This window comes from Hippichthys cyanospilos, chromosome 12 (assembly GCF_059441005.1).
Source record: "Hippichthys cyanospilos isolate Australia breed blue-spotted pipefish chromosome 12, RoL_Hcya_1.0, whole genome shotgun sequence".
NCBI classification, from domain to species: domain Eukaryota; kingdom Metazoa; phylum Chordata; class Actinopteri; order Syngnathiformes; family Syngnathidae; genus Hippichthys; species Hippichthys cyanospilos.
This window is the reverse complement of record NC_142380.1, coordinates 944,471-961,866: the sequence shown is the minus strand read 5'-3', so window position 1 is coordinate 961,866 and position 17,396 is coordinate 944,471. Positions and strand designations below refer to the sequence as shown.

Sequence of the window (17,396 nt, the reverse complement as noted above, 5' to 3'; positions counted from 1 at the left end):
TTTTGTGTGCTTCCTTATCTAGCGTCCGCCCCGTTTCTCCGTGCTGAATTCACGCGGTGAACACGCTGGAAAGCGCAGTCGATATTAGGATCGACTTCCTTCGCAAGTACCGGCAACTTGAAATACTGCCAGGCAAAATTTGAAAGCGCTCCCTCGTATCTCACTTTACTCTATTTTCAGGCATACGTGCTTTATCTTCTGCATAGAGCAGCTAATATTAGAGTGACTTTCTTAGGAATAAGTCCAGATGTACCATATTAGTATACTGCCCTCATGTGGACAAGGTGTGTACATCAGAAGGAGCAGAACAATGTCCAGTGAATTTCTGTAAAAAGTGCCACAACTATTTCGCTCTTTACACGCTATTTAATCATGCCATTGCTGTATTCTTGCTTTTTATAAGGTACAATATTATGAAGCAGCATTTTTCTTTTATAGACACATTATTGTTTTCCGTTCAACGGGGACAGATCATTTTGGAGTTACGAGCATTGTCACGTGAAGAAAATCAACCCTGATCTAAAGTCACCACAGCGCACGATAAAATGTATTTTCGTCAACAATTGCGCTACATTTAAGGACAAATGTGCCTCGTAGCCAGGGCCAAAGAAAAAGAACATTAAAAACACTCAGTAGATGGTCTGCTACTGCGTGATGAGTCGCACATTAAAGTGAACATTCTCACTGGGAAACGAGCCACAAGTGTGACACACACACACACACACACACACACACACCAGCAACACATTTTCGGAAGCATCACATGCTGCTCAACACAAACGAGAAATTGTGACATCTCCGAGCGATTTTTAGCTTCAGCATGTCTGCGAAGAGCCCAAAAACAAGGCCAAGACCAGTTCAAGTGCCCATCGTGTAAACATGGCTCACACACACACTTGACCACACAAGTGGTGTCATTAATGGCACTGAGAAGAACCGTGAGGAACCATGGTGAGGAGCAACCAAGCAGACACGCTCACATGGCTGCAAAGGGCACAAAATATGCTTTACACATTTTAGGGGTTGGACCACTTCAGATTGTTGGCATGGGGGGAGGCTTCTTTTGTTTGTTTTGGTTTTTACCAACGCTAAAGAGATGATGTTCTTCAAGTCAGTATGTGAGAATCACCAAGAGTAAAAGGAAAAACTCTGAGTTAAAGACGATCTTTTGCAAAAGAGAGAGAGAGCACCAAGGTGGTCTGGGGCTCTCCTCTTTGTATTGTTACAAACAATCGCACCATATAAGGAATTGTTTATGTGTGTGTGTTTCTGTGTGTGTATCTGTATGTGTGTGCGTACATGCCAAAAGGTGTTCAAGCAATGTGTTTTTAATATGATAACAAAAATACATAAATACAATGAATCCATCATTTGATATTGCTGATGATGATGCTACTTGTTTTTGTTTAATTTATTTATTTTTTTCTGTATTAAGTTATCTAAATATTTAATTGTATTTATTTATTAGTTAAGATATTTGTTTATGAAGTTATTTAAGTTTTGTTAATTAATGAATTTATTTCTTCCACAATTTACTTTTCTCTCTTCCCACCCTGTTGACAAAATAATTTTCAGACAGCAAGAAAAAACAAAAAACACCTTGTGGGCTTCGACCAACACGAAATAAAAGTCCCATTACAACATGTGGTTAAACTTTGAAGTATTGCGTTTTTCTGTGTGACTGTGCTTTTTATTTTTGGGACGTACGTCTGTGTGTTTGTTGCACTACAGAGTCAATGAAAAGCCCTCTCCAACGCAAACACAGGGCAAAATGCTGGAAAACATTTCAATGTAGCATTTATACTTCCAGGGAATTTCCGCAGGAATAATAATGATCCAAACAGAGTCCTCATAAATAGCAACAACAGCAAGAATGGTTTAATACTTAATACAAAACTTACTGATGTGCTTGTAAAATGAGCCGTTTTATTCATCAATGAGACGAATGTAAAAAAATGCAGTAGGAACAGTCAGCAGGCGAGACTTGAATAAGAGGTACTTCCCCCAATTATGAGGTAAATTGACATTTATGTGAAAACACGCGTTGTCCCTCGGGGGGGTCACGCCGTCACCCCGGGGTCAATTTGTTACCAGGCTTTAAACTCCCCTCCCCAGATTGAAAACATTCCTTCCCGCCGCCTCCCCGCAGGTCAGGAATGTTCCAGAAACTTCACGGCTCCCTCGGGGATCATCAGGACGCCGGGCTACCCCGACAAGTACCCCAACAATCTGGAGTGCACCTTCATGATCTTCGCCCCCAGGATGTCCGAAATCCTGGTGGAGTTTGACAGCTTCGACATGGAGCCCGACACCACGCCGCCACAGGGGGCGCTGTGCCGCTACGACTGGCTGGAAATCTGGGACGGATATCCTGCAGGTTAAGCGCTATTTCATGTAAATGCCTCCCTCGTATAAACGCGGAGAGGGGGAATTGAAATATAAACTGCTCCCTCAAATAAATAGATCCCTTTTCAGAATGATAAACAGCAGGTGGTGTATGTCATTCAAATGTATAAACACCTCCCTCAAATAGCTGCATCACCTTTCCCGACTGACAAAAAAAATAAAATAAAAACAATACAGGAGGTAGGGTCCAGATAACAGTTGTTTTGGGAGCAGGCCTTGAGTCCATAGACTCTGAAAGGGGCTTCAATTAGCAATCAGTTACTTCGAGGCAAAACGGCAAACCCCTCCACGACGCCGGCCGTTCGCACCAGGATCCTACAACCGTCACCAAGTTGCGGTTGGATCCACTCACCGCATTAGTCTGAGTGACGTTCGCTCGCCCAAACACCTCCAAAGAAGACCGGCAGCTTGGTATCCAATCCAGCTAGGCTCGTCTGGGAAATTTTGCGAAAAATCAAATGTCTGCCAGCTCCGCTAAAATGGATGCATTCCTTTTACCAACTGGAATAAATTGGGCGTATGTGTGATTAAGAAATGATTGCCTCCCTCAGATATATGCCTCTACTTAGCCAATAAAGCAAGAATATAATACTTCCCAAAAATTCGCACCTTCTCTGTCCCTTCAAGATCAAATGACGGATAGTCCGTATCCATTTTTGGGAATACCGAAACGCTGCTGCTGTCTTCCAATCAGGAAAATATTTGGGCGTCAAGCATAGTAATCAAAGCCTAATTAATGAATACATCTTCTCTTTTATCTGTGGCGTATAATTGCAACAGCACGCAGACTGCCGGCGTTAACACCACGCTCCACATAAACCTGTCGTAATTCCACGTATAATCCGTCACAGATTGTGGACGGCGTCGCCCGCAGCTGCCGGTGATGACAACGTTAATCCCGGCAGATTAGCGGAGTCGCTCATGTGACAATGTAAAGGGGACGCCGCCAGCTGGCATGCAAACCTGGCTAATGACCAGATTTTTTTTTTGTACGATGAAAGATGATGTCACGGTGAGCAGTTGAAGATCAGCGTGAAAAGCGCCGTCTGCTACGTTCAATTTGTTTTGTTTTTTAATTTTAGATGATGTCGTGGCATTCCCCCAAAAAAATCAAAAAATTCACGCGGAAATTTTCTTCTTTGTTCCCGTCAGTGGGTCCTCACATCGGACGCTACTGCGGACAAACGTCCCCGGGCCGCGTCATTTCATACACGGGCATCCTGTCCATGACCATCACCACCGACACGGCCATCGCCAGGGAGGGATTTTCCGCCAACTACACCATCAGAGACACGGGACCCCCCGAAGGAAACACGCGACAAGGTGATCCTCGAAAGGCTTTGGCTTTCACAGTTGGCTTTCAAGACGGTTTGGAGGTTTCAAAGGTTCCAAGACTGGATTGGGGTTTCAATTCAAAATGAGTCTTTCATTGTGGGGTTTCAAACCATGGGCAAGGTTTCACAAAGGTTTCAAAGTTGAGTTTCAAACCTGGGTGAGAGAGTCCGTATTATGGAATGGAGCCAGAATCAGGATTTCAAAATTGGTGTCTTGGTCAATATTTTCCACAATTGTTGAGACTTTAAATTTGGTTTGAAGCCAGGAATTGTAGGGGATGGAAATCAGGGTTTCAATTCCAAGTCGACGTTGCATGTGGTGTTGGTACCTTTCACGGTACCAGGTGAGTGTGAAAGGGCCAAAAGCTGAATCCTTGGCGGAGGTCAAAGGCCTCACACTGTCCACCGTGTGCTCATCAGACTTCTCGTGCTCGGACCCCTTGGGCATGGAGTCAGGCAAAATTTCCTCCGAGCAGATCACCGCCTCGTCGCAGTACAACAACAACTGGTCGCCGGAACGCTCTCGCCTCAACTATCGCGAGAACGGGTGGACGCCATCTGACGACACCGTACGCGAGTGGATTCAGGTCAGTGGCCCCGCCTTCTGATTGTGCTATGGAAATTAAAGTAGGGTTTCAAATGGAGGTTTAAACAAGTCTGGGTTTCAAACAAAGTGTTAGGGTTTTCAATTGGGTCAGGTTAGGCTTGTTGAGTTTCAATCCCGGAATAAAGTTTCAAGCAAAGTGGAGGGTTTTAGGGGTTTTAGGGTTTTGAGCTTTTGGGTTGCGATTGTTCTTTCTGGATGAATGAAAATCCCCCCCCCCCCAGAACTGTAACGATGATGTCATGTTTTGGCCGGTCCTCAGCCTGAAGCCGAACGCACCGTAGAAATTTTGTTCACATGCAACGAGAACATTGTTGACCAGAAACATGAACATTGTTCGCTCATTTGCAGCATTTCCCCTGCACGTTAGAGCGGAAAATCAGCATGAAATTTTCATGGCGAAGCTGCCACCTCCTCATTGTCTGCGCTTTTGCTCGGCCCTGTTTACGCGCATGTGTCACCTCATCCCGATAGTAGTTCACCCTCATTCAAAACCACATTCGTTGCCCACATAATATCCCGAATAGATCCCGTTTTTTTTTCCACTTGGAGATGTATGATACCGTCCGACGAGACCCGGCACCGGTTCCAAAGGGTCCGAGAGATCAGAAGGTCAATTTACGACTACGACGATAGTTCGATCGGCCGGTCTAGAGTCCTGCTCCCTATTGTCAGAACAGGAACTCATCGAGGAAGCCTCACAATGGAGTAGGAAACGGGAAGCGGGCAGGAAGTTGGCGTGGGCAGAGAATTAGTGGCGGCGGTGATCTCTATTGTCTGTCTGGGGACTTCTCACGGACTACTGGGCCCGAGCATCCCTGTGGGAATCGAGCGTACAATCAGAGAGGTGAAAAGGTTTGTTTCTAGTCAGCGCACACTGAGGACATGACACTGGATCCGGTTCCTTGATGATCATTCCACTGTGATTTGTGACGATTCAGATTGAGGCTCAAACGATCCGGATTGAGCGGCCACCGAAAGGGCTTGATTGAAGACCAATCCGGATGAATTCAATACCCTATTGGTGAATGGCAACAATCCATCCCATGATTTCATTGGTCCGGCCCACTTGGGAATAGATTTTCCGCAAACCTAAGCGAGTTTGAGACCCCTGATTTAAGTGAACGCCTCCTTTACGTGTAATCATACTTTAAATATGTCAGGGTGACACCGCCACATCGGTGTGACCACCACTCTCAAAATAGCTTCTATAAAACATGAATGGCGCCGCGTGAATAATTGACGCGATTGTGGGTGAGGAAAGGGGAGCATGTGAGATGTTGCAACTTTTACTCTTCGAGGAAGATGACCGAAGAGCGCTTCGCTAGGGTTAGCACGTTTACGTGTTCTTGTTGTCACTAAGCGCGACCCACTTTTATATACTGTATTTCTCAGAGTACAAGTCCAGTTTGTTTTTCATTATTTTCAACCCGCATATTAGGGGGGTCCAGTTATAACCGCATAACTCAACATAAATGGACCGATTTTCTCCACATATCTGTGTTTGAATAACATCACCAAAATAAGTTATATCATGTCATTTAAAAGGCATCAAATGATTTCATATTCCTCTAATTCGACATAGTATGCATCCGCTTTAGAGTGTTTGCACAGCACATCGCAAAATGCGCTGTCATCAAGCGCCACCTCTTTGTTGTCAACAACGAGGCTGCGTGGATCATTTTTTTCAACAGACACGTTCTGATTGAACTTATAGATCATTTTTACATGTAAATTTGCAAATTTTCAGTTCTATTTTATAGTTGTTCCATAAATGAACACCTTGAACAGATTGTTTCCTGGCGGCTAGCTAAAACAAAACAAAACAACAACAACAAAATTGCAGCTAAGCCGCTCTAGACTGTAAACTGCGGGGCTCAAATCACGAGAAAAAAGACACGGCTTATAGTCTGAAAAATGAGGTAACTATAATTTGCTAACATTCGGAAGACATTTTTGAAAACGTTTGTCAAATTAGATACATTTGAAAATAATACTGGCATTCCCTCCCAAATATTGTAATCTCTTCAAATATTGTGACATAAAACATCTCATTTATTTCTCGGGGGCAAAAGTCTTTTCTAATCAACTCCAATCTATAGAATCACACAAATATATTGCTATTGTAAGCACAATGTCAAGAAAGCCCAGGAAAGGCTTCCTTTCCCCTGCTGAACCGGCGGCGTTATTTATAGTCATCTCAGGTTCTCTGACGCCATCAGGAAGACGTCGGCATCTGGAGAATATGTTTGGGCCTCGTGTGAGCGCCCCCTTGTCAAAAGCTAATTGTCAAAAAACAAAGAGAGAGAGCCTCCGTTGCATGTCGTCAGCTCTCCCGGCCCGTGCAGTGTCCATGACCAGAGTTACTTGCGTTCGTCTGCATCAACCTGCGCAGATGTCAGAAATGTCCCATTTCTTCACTCTTTTTAATGAACCGTTTCTAATTCCACGACTAATTGTATGCATGCGATACAATCGTCTATAAGTCAGGGAAGGGGGAGCGGAGTTGGGGTGGGCCAATGGCAAATAATAAGTGAACATCAAATATGAACTTATCATTAGTGAAGTTGTAGGCTCGTCACCTGTCTCTTGACTCCGCCTTTCCCCCTTCCCAAAGAAGTCTCTTTATTACTCATTTACCCTATTTGTGAGTAAAATTTTGACACTCAAGTGACTGAAACAAATCCGCAGTTTTTTAAATAATTAAATAAAATGGATATTATCACTGCGGACTAGTCAACGAGGGGGGGACAGCGACTCGTCTCAACTGAAGCTGCACCGTCCTTCCTCACTACAAAATATAATATCATATAATATTACAATTATATAAATAAGCTAAACGAGTATACAACATAAGATATACTAACAAAAGAAACTCCGAACTCAACTCACAAGCGACGCTTTCGCCGGCACAAACATCAAGCAGAAGTTACGGGAACACAGGGAGTTGTCCAGCGGCTATAAATTGTTCAGTTGACGTCGTCGCTGCTCCGTGAGCCGGAGGTGTCACGTGATTAAATCGGCCTCTCCCAATACTGCTTGGAATGAACTAAAATTAGAGCAATTATTCAAAACGCCTGAAGAGGGAGGAAAAAACAAACACAAACACCAGCCAACTCTTACAGGACATGTCAAGTTCATTATTTCGGGTGCCAGTTGATCCACGGAACGATAACAGTTGGGGACTTCCCGCATATATTATGTGGAGCAAATTAAAACGAACAAACGAATGCTTGTGTAACAATTCATTTGAGCGCGGGTTCATGCCTGTACCCCAGCCTTCGAGCATAACCAATCAAGTCAAACCGAGTAAATAAATGCGTTAATTTACATATTTCGATGTCTCCCAGATAGTGACAGGTCTCGTAAGAAGCTTCAAAGCGAAGCATTTGTGTCGGTACCATCCAAGAGGCAGTATCCTGTTTTGGCAGGAAGAAGCATTGTTCCCCCCAATTCCATTTAGCGACGCTGCTAGCGAGCGCCGCCCCTTTCCTGCACTTTTTACAAGTGCGTACGTGAGCTGCCATGTTGCCAAGCGTTTGAAAGATGGAAGATCAATTATCCCCGCTGGCTCAACGGGCGCAGGAACTGTCCGGAATGTATCTCTGACCCGCTACCGTGCTGAAACGCTAACGACGGCAACAGCTGGCGGTCGGAGGAAGACCTTCCCGTCCTTTTGAGGAAGCTGCTTTTAAAACCTTTTTTAGAACCGCTTTGATCGAATTTGAGACCTGTAATATTTGAGACTGGTTTTCAAATTCAGCCCCTTGAGCCAGTTGTACTTAGCAACATGAAATGTGGTCAATATGTCTGTCATAAGTAAACAAAGCCACAAAAGAAAAACACAAGTAGGCACGCCCGAAGACAGGCCAAGTCCGCCATTTGGATTTGAAACCTTTTACTGTAGTTTCGTACAAGGGTCCTTCAGGTTTTTTTTTCTAACTGATGAAATAAAGGGAGGCCAGAGCCCTGCTGGTTGCATCCAATTGCTATCAACTTTGCGGTTTATATACTTCACTGATCAGCAACACTGAAACGTGAACATGATGAGGGCCATGAGTTGGACGCGTCTTCAACCACGTTGACACTCATTTGCAAGTATATTTGAATGTTCTTGAAGATCCGTGCGAATATGCTCGAACGTACTTGCAAATGCATATGAACATGCTTGCAAATTAATTGCAAAATTTCCCCACAAGGCTACCGGTCTACTCCTCACCAGTCGGTGACATTTTTGAGCATTTGTCCTACAAGTAAGGTTGGATGTGTTTTCAATTACTTCCAGATGTATTCGCAAGTATATTTGAACGCATATCTGATAGATATGCTGCAACGTACCGTTTGATGACGCTTGCAGAATAATCGCCAAAATAATAACATTATCCCCCATCATGCCGCAGGTCTGCTTATCACCAGTCCGTGGCACGCAATGTTTTTAGCATTTATCCTACATGAACGGTCGGACGCGTTTTCAAGCACATTCGGTAAAAATGCGAGGTTTGTAAGATATAACGATGTCAAAGTACATATTGGAGATGCTTGCAGGTCTCGGCAGCAGGGCCATAAAATGGATTAGCTTCAGCTCAAGCGTGACCACCATCTGAGGAAATGTACAGCGATAAGGCCGGCGCGAATCCCGCATTCCCGACCTCGCGAAATATTCCTCGTTTCAGATAAGTTGTACCATTTTCCGCACGCGCCCATACTCTATATTTCATATGTTGTCTTTGATGATAAATATCGCTCTCTTATAACGTGAGCAGATAAAACATCTTCCGGGGTATCTGGCAGTCTTCTAAGATCGCATTTTCATTCCACGTGCGATAAAAATGTAGCCTGGAGTGGCTCTCATGTCATTTCCCTCTTGACTCATTTATTTGAACAGGCAATAGCTCCTTTAATGTGTTTATACGCACAAATACCCGCAATCGCTCGCCCTGTGTGAGAGATGGCGTTGTCAAATAAACGCTCTTTTTCTCCTCAGTGCCAAGTAACATTGATGCAACAAAAGCTCCCAGTCTACACACTCACACAACACACACGCATACAAATGCATAGAAAACAACAACACATGGTAGAGGTCAGCCACTAGTCATTAGTGATGCGTGCAGACAGCCGTATAATTGCTGCAGAGTCGGTTCCCACACATGCGCGTACAGTTTTAGCGAGCGACACACACATTCCTCTTGCGGGACTCTCAAACGCACACGCAGCATGGCGACTTCGTCACTTCCAGTCGTATCGCATTCGTGCCAGCGGGGGGGCGCCTTCGGGATGCCTTCGACTTCATCCAATCCCACGTTTGATCCCGAGTTGTCGAATGCGGCCGCCATGCAATGGCCAAAATGTTGCAACGAATGGACGGAGGTTGTCCCACGTTTACTCTTATTGTATTGTAAAGCCTTTATTCAGCAGTATAGACTTGTTTGAAACATGAAAACCTTGTATGTGGAAGCAGCGAGCACAAGAGGAAAGGAGACATCGTGACCTTATGATCAGCGGGTGGCTTTTATGTTCTGGGAGAAGATGATAGTAGCCATTGTATGAACTGATAACTAATAGCGTAACACATACACATGCACACACACACACCACTATCACATGTTGATTGCCTCATTGCCACATTTTGTAACTGGGGCTCTAATGAATAAAAGAGGGCTCAGCAGGATGTGTGGTTAAAGCCATAGGAGACTGTAACTACACATCCTGTTCGTTCTCCTCACGAGAAAAAAAAAAGAATCAAAAGCCTCTTGTCTTCCTTCTTTATTTGTTGTTTATGAAATGTTTGACAGAAGTTTTACCAGTAATGGCCAAAATGGCCCTAAAATGCTCACTTGAAATCAAAACAGCCGACTTCTTGGGCATTTTACAGCGTGGCTTTTTTGTTAGCCTATTCACGGTAGATTTGTCTGCCAAATTTCATGCGGCTAAGTAAAACTGCCTTTGAGGGTTGAATTTTAAAAGCTTAATAGTACCAGGTTTGAATTGAATGTCATTTTGCCGTTATGCTTCATTCACACAATGACAAAAACTCAATTGTAAATGGACCTATACATGCCCACCGTAATTTTATGTCACAAGTTCAGGTGCAAATCTTCGACACGCCTACAATGATGGTCGTTCTTATCCTCAGGTGGACTTGGGCTTCCTGAGGTTCATCACAGCCATCAGCACACAAGGCGCCATCTCCAAAGAGACCAAGAAGCACTACTTTGTTCGCTCCTACAAGGTTGATCTGAGCTCCAACGGAGAAGACTGGGTGACGGTGAAGGACGGCTCCAAACAGAAGGTCAATATTCACGCAAGTCATTTTTAGTAGAGTGGAACGTTTGTTTCCATGAGTGCAACAAGAAGACAAATTAAACGGAAGCCCTTAACCTGTTGTTGGTCTGGAGGTCTTTTATAACTGCTTGGCCAACTGTTGTAGGTGACGGTTTTCATACAAATTTGTCTTAATTTCATCTGTCACATACCCTACAAGTAAAACAAAGCATTGCTGGTCTTGACTTTACTAAAAAAAAAAGGCCGTTAATTAGGGAATTTAAAACAACTTCTATCTTGCATTTCCTCGCCAAGAGCCAATCAAAGAAAGTGTGCAAATCTGTTGTGCATTTGTTGTGTACCTAAATGACCTCCTTGCAGTGGAAACGCATCCCAGAATGATCTTCATCAATTTCTTGACGTAAATCGTATTTAAATAACACAACCACTCAATTCTAAACATTACTTTTAATTTTTTTTTCTGCGAAATTGTATACAGTATGCATTAGGTTCATGAAACCAGGACTCAAAAAGGGAGCGCAAACAAATTCTAAACTTTTATGTGTAAATGCAGTATACTGTATTAGACCGACAGACAGGGCAAAATTTCCCCGCACACAAAGAAACTTGACACAAACCAGTGTAAAGAAGCAAGCTTTTTTCCATCTGACTTTCAGATCTTCCAGGGAAACCACAACCCGACCGACGAGGCTCTCTCTTTATTACCCAAGCAGACCCTGGCCCGCTACGTTCGCATCCGGCCCATGTCCTGGGAGCAAGGCATCTGCATGCGCTTTGAGCTCTACGGCTGTCGAACCTCAGGTAGCCCGTTGGTTTCTCCGTTTTCTAATTGGCTCGAAGGGAAAAACTCCACTCAAGAGCGGAGCGTGAGCGTATTTCCCGGAAAACCGAGCCGCTCCGTGGAACAGATTGAAGCGTAGCCTGCGGGTCAAGCGGCCTGGAACGCGGCAGCCGGCAAGTCTGTCCAAGTCAAACGGCCCCGAGATGATGCCTGCGACATGTTCCTGACCACACTCGGATCGGCAATCCAGACCAACGCTGTCCATGCTCCACGGAGTCTATTCAAAGGACGCTTTCTCTCACTGCAGATTACCCGTGTTCGGCAATGCTGGGTATGGTGTCGGGTCAGATCTCGGACGGTCAGATCAGCGCCTCGTCTTACGCCAACCGGGGCTGGGTGGCCGAGAACGCCCGTTTGTTGACGGGCAGGTCGGGATGGACGGGGCAGCAGACCAAGCAGCCCTTCCGGAATGAATGGCTCCAGGTAGAAACCTTACTTGAATATGTTTAGGATTGACAATTTGCTTTTTTCGTTTACATTTGATTTGGTTAAGATGCTGAGTACTTGTATGGTTTTATGAGCGACTGCTTGGTTCGGTCAGGTGGATCTGGGCCAGGACAAGCTGGTCAGTGGCGTAGTGATTCAGGGCGGAAAACATTACGACAAGAACGTCTTCATGAAGAAGTTCAAGGTGGGACATAGTCTGAACGGAGAAGACTGGGCCCTGGTCAATGAAGAAAATAGCACCAAGCCCAAGGTTGGTCCTCGCCCGCTTCACGTGGTCTCCGTTTTAGAAAACTTCACAGTTTGGTTCTTTTCGTTTATCTGGCTGCGTCTTTGCCTATTTTAGCCTCGCTTAGCTGTTCTTATTAGCGCCAAACCTGTCGGCGTTGTTTCTAACTACTGTAGCCTGACATTTCCGAAGGTGTCGAACTCCAATCCTCGGGAGTCGGTGTCCTGCATGTTTTCGAACCCGCTCCGAGGGACACCTGATCCATATATTTTAGCCCGCGTTAGCCTCGTGTCAGCCTCTCTTGGCCGCGCTTGAGCCTCGGACTCACAGTTCAATCTGCTATCTTTGTATTTGTATTGTTAACGTGATATCCTCGTTTATCTGGGGCGTCGTTGGTTTTCGGCCTCTCGTAGTCAAAATACGATTGTCCTGGCCGTACATCACAGCGGTTGCCGTTGTAGAATTTGGTGCGGGCAACTTGATTGACAGGTGCGCTTTGTGCTCGGAATGCAGAACGAGCACACTTGATTGAATAAGACCCCCCGAAAAAGGCCCTGGGGGTCTCTGGAGCCCCTTTCATTCTCACCCCGGAGAGGAAATCTATATCATTGCTTTGCACACTCCGCTTCCTCTTCGGGGCCCGCCCCACTGGAACCGCATCCTGCTCCATGCCTTCCAGATGGTGGTGCTGGGGGGGGTTTACTCTGTGTTCCACTCCCACTGCTTCACTGCATACAATAGGCTGGATGTTCTTCACTCATGTTGTGTATTTGATAACATATACAGAGGTGCTTCTACTTACCAAATTAATTTGTTGTGGAAGTAATTTCGTAGCGTCAATCTTTCTTATACAGCCCAAACTATATCCTGTAAAGAAGAGTAAAAAAATGCTCCCAAACCCTTTAAACGAATCATATTAATTGTTGCAGTTGACAATATGAACGCAGGTCACTTGTTTGCCTTGAGATGGGTCTGGTGTCTTGGTGGTGAGAGAGAGAGAAAGAGAGAGACAGAGAGAGAGAGAGAGAGAGAGAGAGAGAGAGACCTTTTTAGGACTTTTAATTTGTACGTTTTTGTTTGACATTTCCAGCGATCCAGGAATTTTTTACAAATCCACAGGAGCAATAATACTTATTTGTTGGGATTATTTTGAGCATGTAAGCTTAGTTTGGGGTCATGCAAAGTGCCTCCTGTGTGATGTCATTGCTAACCGTATCCCCTGTGGTTGTCAGATCTTCTCTGGCAACCAGAACCACGACACTCCCGAGCTGAGGTCGATGAGTCCCATGTTGACCCGCTTCATCCGGATCTACCCAGAGAGGGCCACCATGGAGGGGGTGGGTTTACGACTGGAGCTGCTGGGCTGCGAACTGGACGGTGAGTAAACGCGGATGCGCACTAAACTCCTCGTAGCTGTCATTGCATTTGGGGTGAAATCATCTTATTTTATATACTTACTTTAATACTATGCTTATTTTTCTATTGAAAATAAAATCTATTTTTTACTCGCTCCGATTATGGCGTTTTTCCTGTCCTACATATATTCCGTCTTTCCAAATACCCCCCAAGGTACTTTTGTAATGTGTGTGGTTGGAAATGAAGCAAATTGTACTTGAAAAAGCATAGGACAGCTAGAAGAAAAAAAGCTGTTGCTTCGCGTGTAATTAAAGGAAGCGTGCTGGAGGATTAAAATAAGACCTACGCGCCTTAAATTGAAATGTCAGCGTGAGAACAGGAGGCCTTTTTGTTCAGCCTCTGCGTGGTGTTGAATGAACATGGTGTACGCTGGCCCTCAACGTAGAAGGCCTTCTCAAGTGCAGTAAAAGAAGCTTTTCTCAATATTGGTCCAAATGTTATGATATTAGCAATGCTGGTCATTCTTCAGGTGAATACTTTTATGCCACACAGACGTCAAGAGACATCTTAGCGGATTTTTTTTTTTGTCTCTTCAGAAATCACGACGACGGCGTCGCCCACCACGCCGGTTATCGCCACGCTCCCCTCCACCACGTTTGGCGCCACCGCCGCGTGGCCCCAAACGCTGCCCGTCACCACGCCGTCCGCCGACACAGACCCTCCCCAAGATTACGATTCGCCCACGGGTGAGCTTTTTTATCCCAAATGTATTTGATGACATATTTGTTGCAGGTTAAGTGTCTTTCAGATTTCCCACATTGTGAGTGGTCCGCAAACGCCTCGCCAGCGCGACCGTGTTCCGAGTAGTTGTTTTTCCTTTTCCTCGCGACGCAGCTCGAGTTCATTTTCCCATAAATGAAAGTTATTAAATAAAGAACGCATCGCAGCGTGAAAAAGTAGAAAGTTGCCTTTTAAAAGGTGTTTTTAGGCTAAAAAGCATTATTTCCATGACGAAAAGTCATAGATTTTCTTTTTTTTCAACAAAAAAACAACAGAAATGACTTGCGCACATGTGTGCAGTCTGCTGATCTTGAAGCCTTTTTTTGTGTGTTCCATGTGTGTGCGCAGCAGGAGGAGTCACGCCCACTGACCCCGTGGTGGACTTCATACCAGGTCGGCTTTTTGTCACCTCCTCCGTGTTTGGCTTGAACCGTCGTGTGACATTCAAAGCGGGACTGATGCCTTTCAACTTGCAAATGGAAATTAAATGACCTGCACAGAAGCGACCGTATCTCGAGCTATATCGCAATACGTATCGCAATCACCCTTTGCTGTATATTGCGATACATTTTTAAGACACAATACACAGCACTAATATATATATATATATATATATATATATATATATATATATATATATATATATATATATATATATATATATATATATATATATATATATATATATATATATATATATATATATTTATATGCGTGTGTGTGTGTATGTATGTATATATTTTATTTTTATATTTTTTTAGGAGTGAATTGTATTTGTATTATTATAATACACTTTTTTTTCTCCTCAAAAGCAGAGGAACGATGGAAGAGATGAATTAAATGCAAAAGACAAGCACTAAGCTGAGGGTTTTTCTTTTTTTGTGTGCGTTAAGAGCTGTACGAAAGCCTCCTGGGTGTCAATTAGAGCAAGCCCAAGCTCCCTGCTGCAAAACAGCAGTTTAAATTCAGCAGGACTTGCACAGCACATCTCTGCACGGCATTGATCATAAAATCCCGCTGTCGCATTACTGCCACCTACAGGATTGGAGTAGAAGATGAACTGAATCTGTTTGGGATTTTCTCTCATTTGAATACCGCCGTTCTAGTTGTGTGCTTTATCCTCCATCCGTCTGTCTCATCTCATCTTTATATTCATTTTATATTGTTTTCCTGTAAATGTTGTGCGGCCAATGAAGTGTCCAGCGTGCATCGTGTGTGTCCTTGAGACCCGACGTTTGAGCAGAGCGCCCGCAGTCAGCTAACCGCTTGTTGTTCTTGCGGCTCGCAGACTACTTGTGGTTCGCCTGTAACTTCGACTTCGCCTCCTTCTGCGGCTGGACCACGGAAGCGGGCTCGGGCGCCGAGTGGCTGATCCAGACCGGCGCGGGCAGAGCGCCGACGCTGGACCACACGGGTAACGCGTGCGCTCGGCTTGGCCGCTCTTGTTCTTGCCTCTTCTTTCCGAGACTCGACAGAAACAAATTGCTCACCGACACATCCGGACAGAAAATGAAAAAGGGGGGAAAAAATCATCCATGCTTGACCTCAGTTTGTTGCCCTGCTCATTTTGTCCTCGTTTTCTTCACTTTCACTTCACTTTCTTTTTTTTTTTTACTGCCTTTGGCGTCCCAATCCCCAAGTCCGCGCTGCATCGGGACCTCCTGAGTCCGTTGTCCTTTGCCGCCCTCTGCAGGCCGCGCGGGTAGCTTCATCCTGATGCACCTGACCGCCTCTCCGTTAAGAAGCGGCGAAGATGACGCGGAAAACACGGAGAGAGTGGCCCGGCTGTCCAGTCTGCCCGTGACGGCGCCTCACGCCGACCTGTGCGTGTCCTTCTGGTACCACATGTTGGCCCAGCGTCCTGGGGTGCTTCAGATCCGGCAGGAAGAGGCACGGGAGCCGGGCCAAGAGAGGGGCAACATCCTGTGGACGGTCGGCGGGCACCAAGGGGCGCGCTGGAGAGAAGGGCGAGTTTTACTCCCAAGATCCAGCCAACCTTATCGCGTAAGTTTCCGTCTGTCACTAGCGACGCATCTGAGCCCGGTGTTGCCTTCGGGGACTGTCAAAAATATTGATATATTTCTATATATACATCTTATATACAGTACACGTACACGTGTAAGTCTTCTCCGCCATTTTCTTGCCTTTTTTTTTATTGCGCTGTTTTTTCCACGCATTTCAGCTCAATTCCAGTTTATCCGATCCATGCCATTCAAATTCTGGATTATTCCATTGGTTCGTGTCAGGGGAGCTGCCATTTTCCAAGTATTTACCATTTTCCACCACAAAAAGGGCAATTGACTTGCATTTGCAGGGTCGACATTTCACATTCAAAGCTTTCCCATTTCACCTTCACAGTATTTACAGTAGCTCAATCCTTTCGCTTTATGGATCATTCCCAACATTCCACATCGGTCTCGCTCCGTCCACGTTCTGCATTCACCTCGTTGCAAATACGTTCAACATTTCTAGCGGTCGTATCTGTAACTAATAACTGGTAATTGCTTTCATGGAGTCTAAAATCGTAGCTCTACTTACAATAAAACAACTGAGAGATTGTTGCAAATCTCCTGGAATTTTTCGAAGGCTGCTCTCGCCTTTAGGGGCATTCCTGAAATCGTCCCTTTCTTCTTTGCGACAACTGGGCCGTTTTTCCTCGCGTCCTCACGAAAACTGTTCAATAATCCGTAGCTTTCGAGTCTGTGTCTATCTTGCGTAAAGGTTTGTTTTTGGTCACAGTTTTTCCACAAACCTCAAGCGGGCGATTGTTCCCGGATGCCCTAGAATTTCTCCCATCTGACTAAGTTACCTTCGGGGATGGTCGGAAATCATACCTCTCCTCACGCAACGGCTCAACAACTGTGCGATTATGCCCCAACGTTTTACCCAATCCAGAAATATCGCGTAAGTCGTCGCTTTCAACGACAGCCTAAATTGATCTTCTGTCCTCGCCAAACAACTGCAAGTTTGTGCCAAATATTTTCAAGTCGGCTTTTGTAGTTCTTACGACGGCGGGGCAGTCAGAAGTTGTTGGTTTATCATGCCGTGCACAGTAAGTCTACTGTTTGAAATCCAAACTTTCCCTGCCGCTTTTTCCAAAAGTCTGATGATTTTCCTCCA

The 17,396-nt window shown here is 45.0% G+C and overlaps 1 protein-coding gene across 1 annotated transcript in view; it reads left to right on the top strand.

Moving 5' to 3' along the window:
- The window catches only part of LOC148414283 (neuropilin-1a-like), a 32,873-nt gene that overhangs the window by 11,668 nt on the left and 3,809 nt on the right, over window positions 1-17,396 (top strand). Inside the window, exons 4-15 of the mRNA XM_088429398.1 lie at window positions 2,150-2,377; window positions 3,559-3,729; window positions 4,161-4,327; window positions 10,478-10,633; window positions 11,283-11,427; window positions 11,715-11,890; window positions 12,009-12,164; window positions 13,373-13,517; window positions 14,093-14,242; window positions 14,625-14,669; window positions 15,565-15,690; window positions 15,970-16,280. Coding sequence (XP_088285524.1) covers window positions 2,150-2,377; window positions 3,559-3,729; window positions 4,161-4,327; window positions 10,478-10,633; window positions 11,283-11,427; window positions 11,715-11,890; window positions 12,009-12,164; window positions 13,373-13,517; window positions 14,093-14,242; window positions 14,625-14,669; window positions 15,565-15,690; window positions 15,970-16,280 — 1,976 coding nt within the window. The remainder of the gene's footprint in view (window positions 1-2,149; window positions 2,378-3,558; window positions 3,730-4,160; window positions 4,328-10,477; window positions 10,634-11,282; window positions 11,428-11,714; window positions 11,891-12,008; window positions 12,165-13,372; window positions 13,518-14,092; window positions 14,243-14,624; window positions 14,670-15,564; window positions 15,691-15,969; window positions 16,281-17,396) is intronic.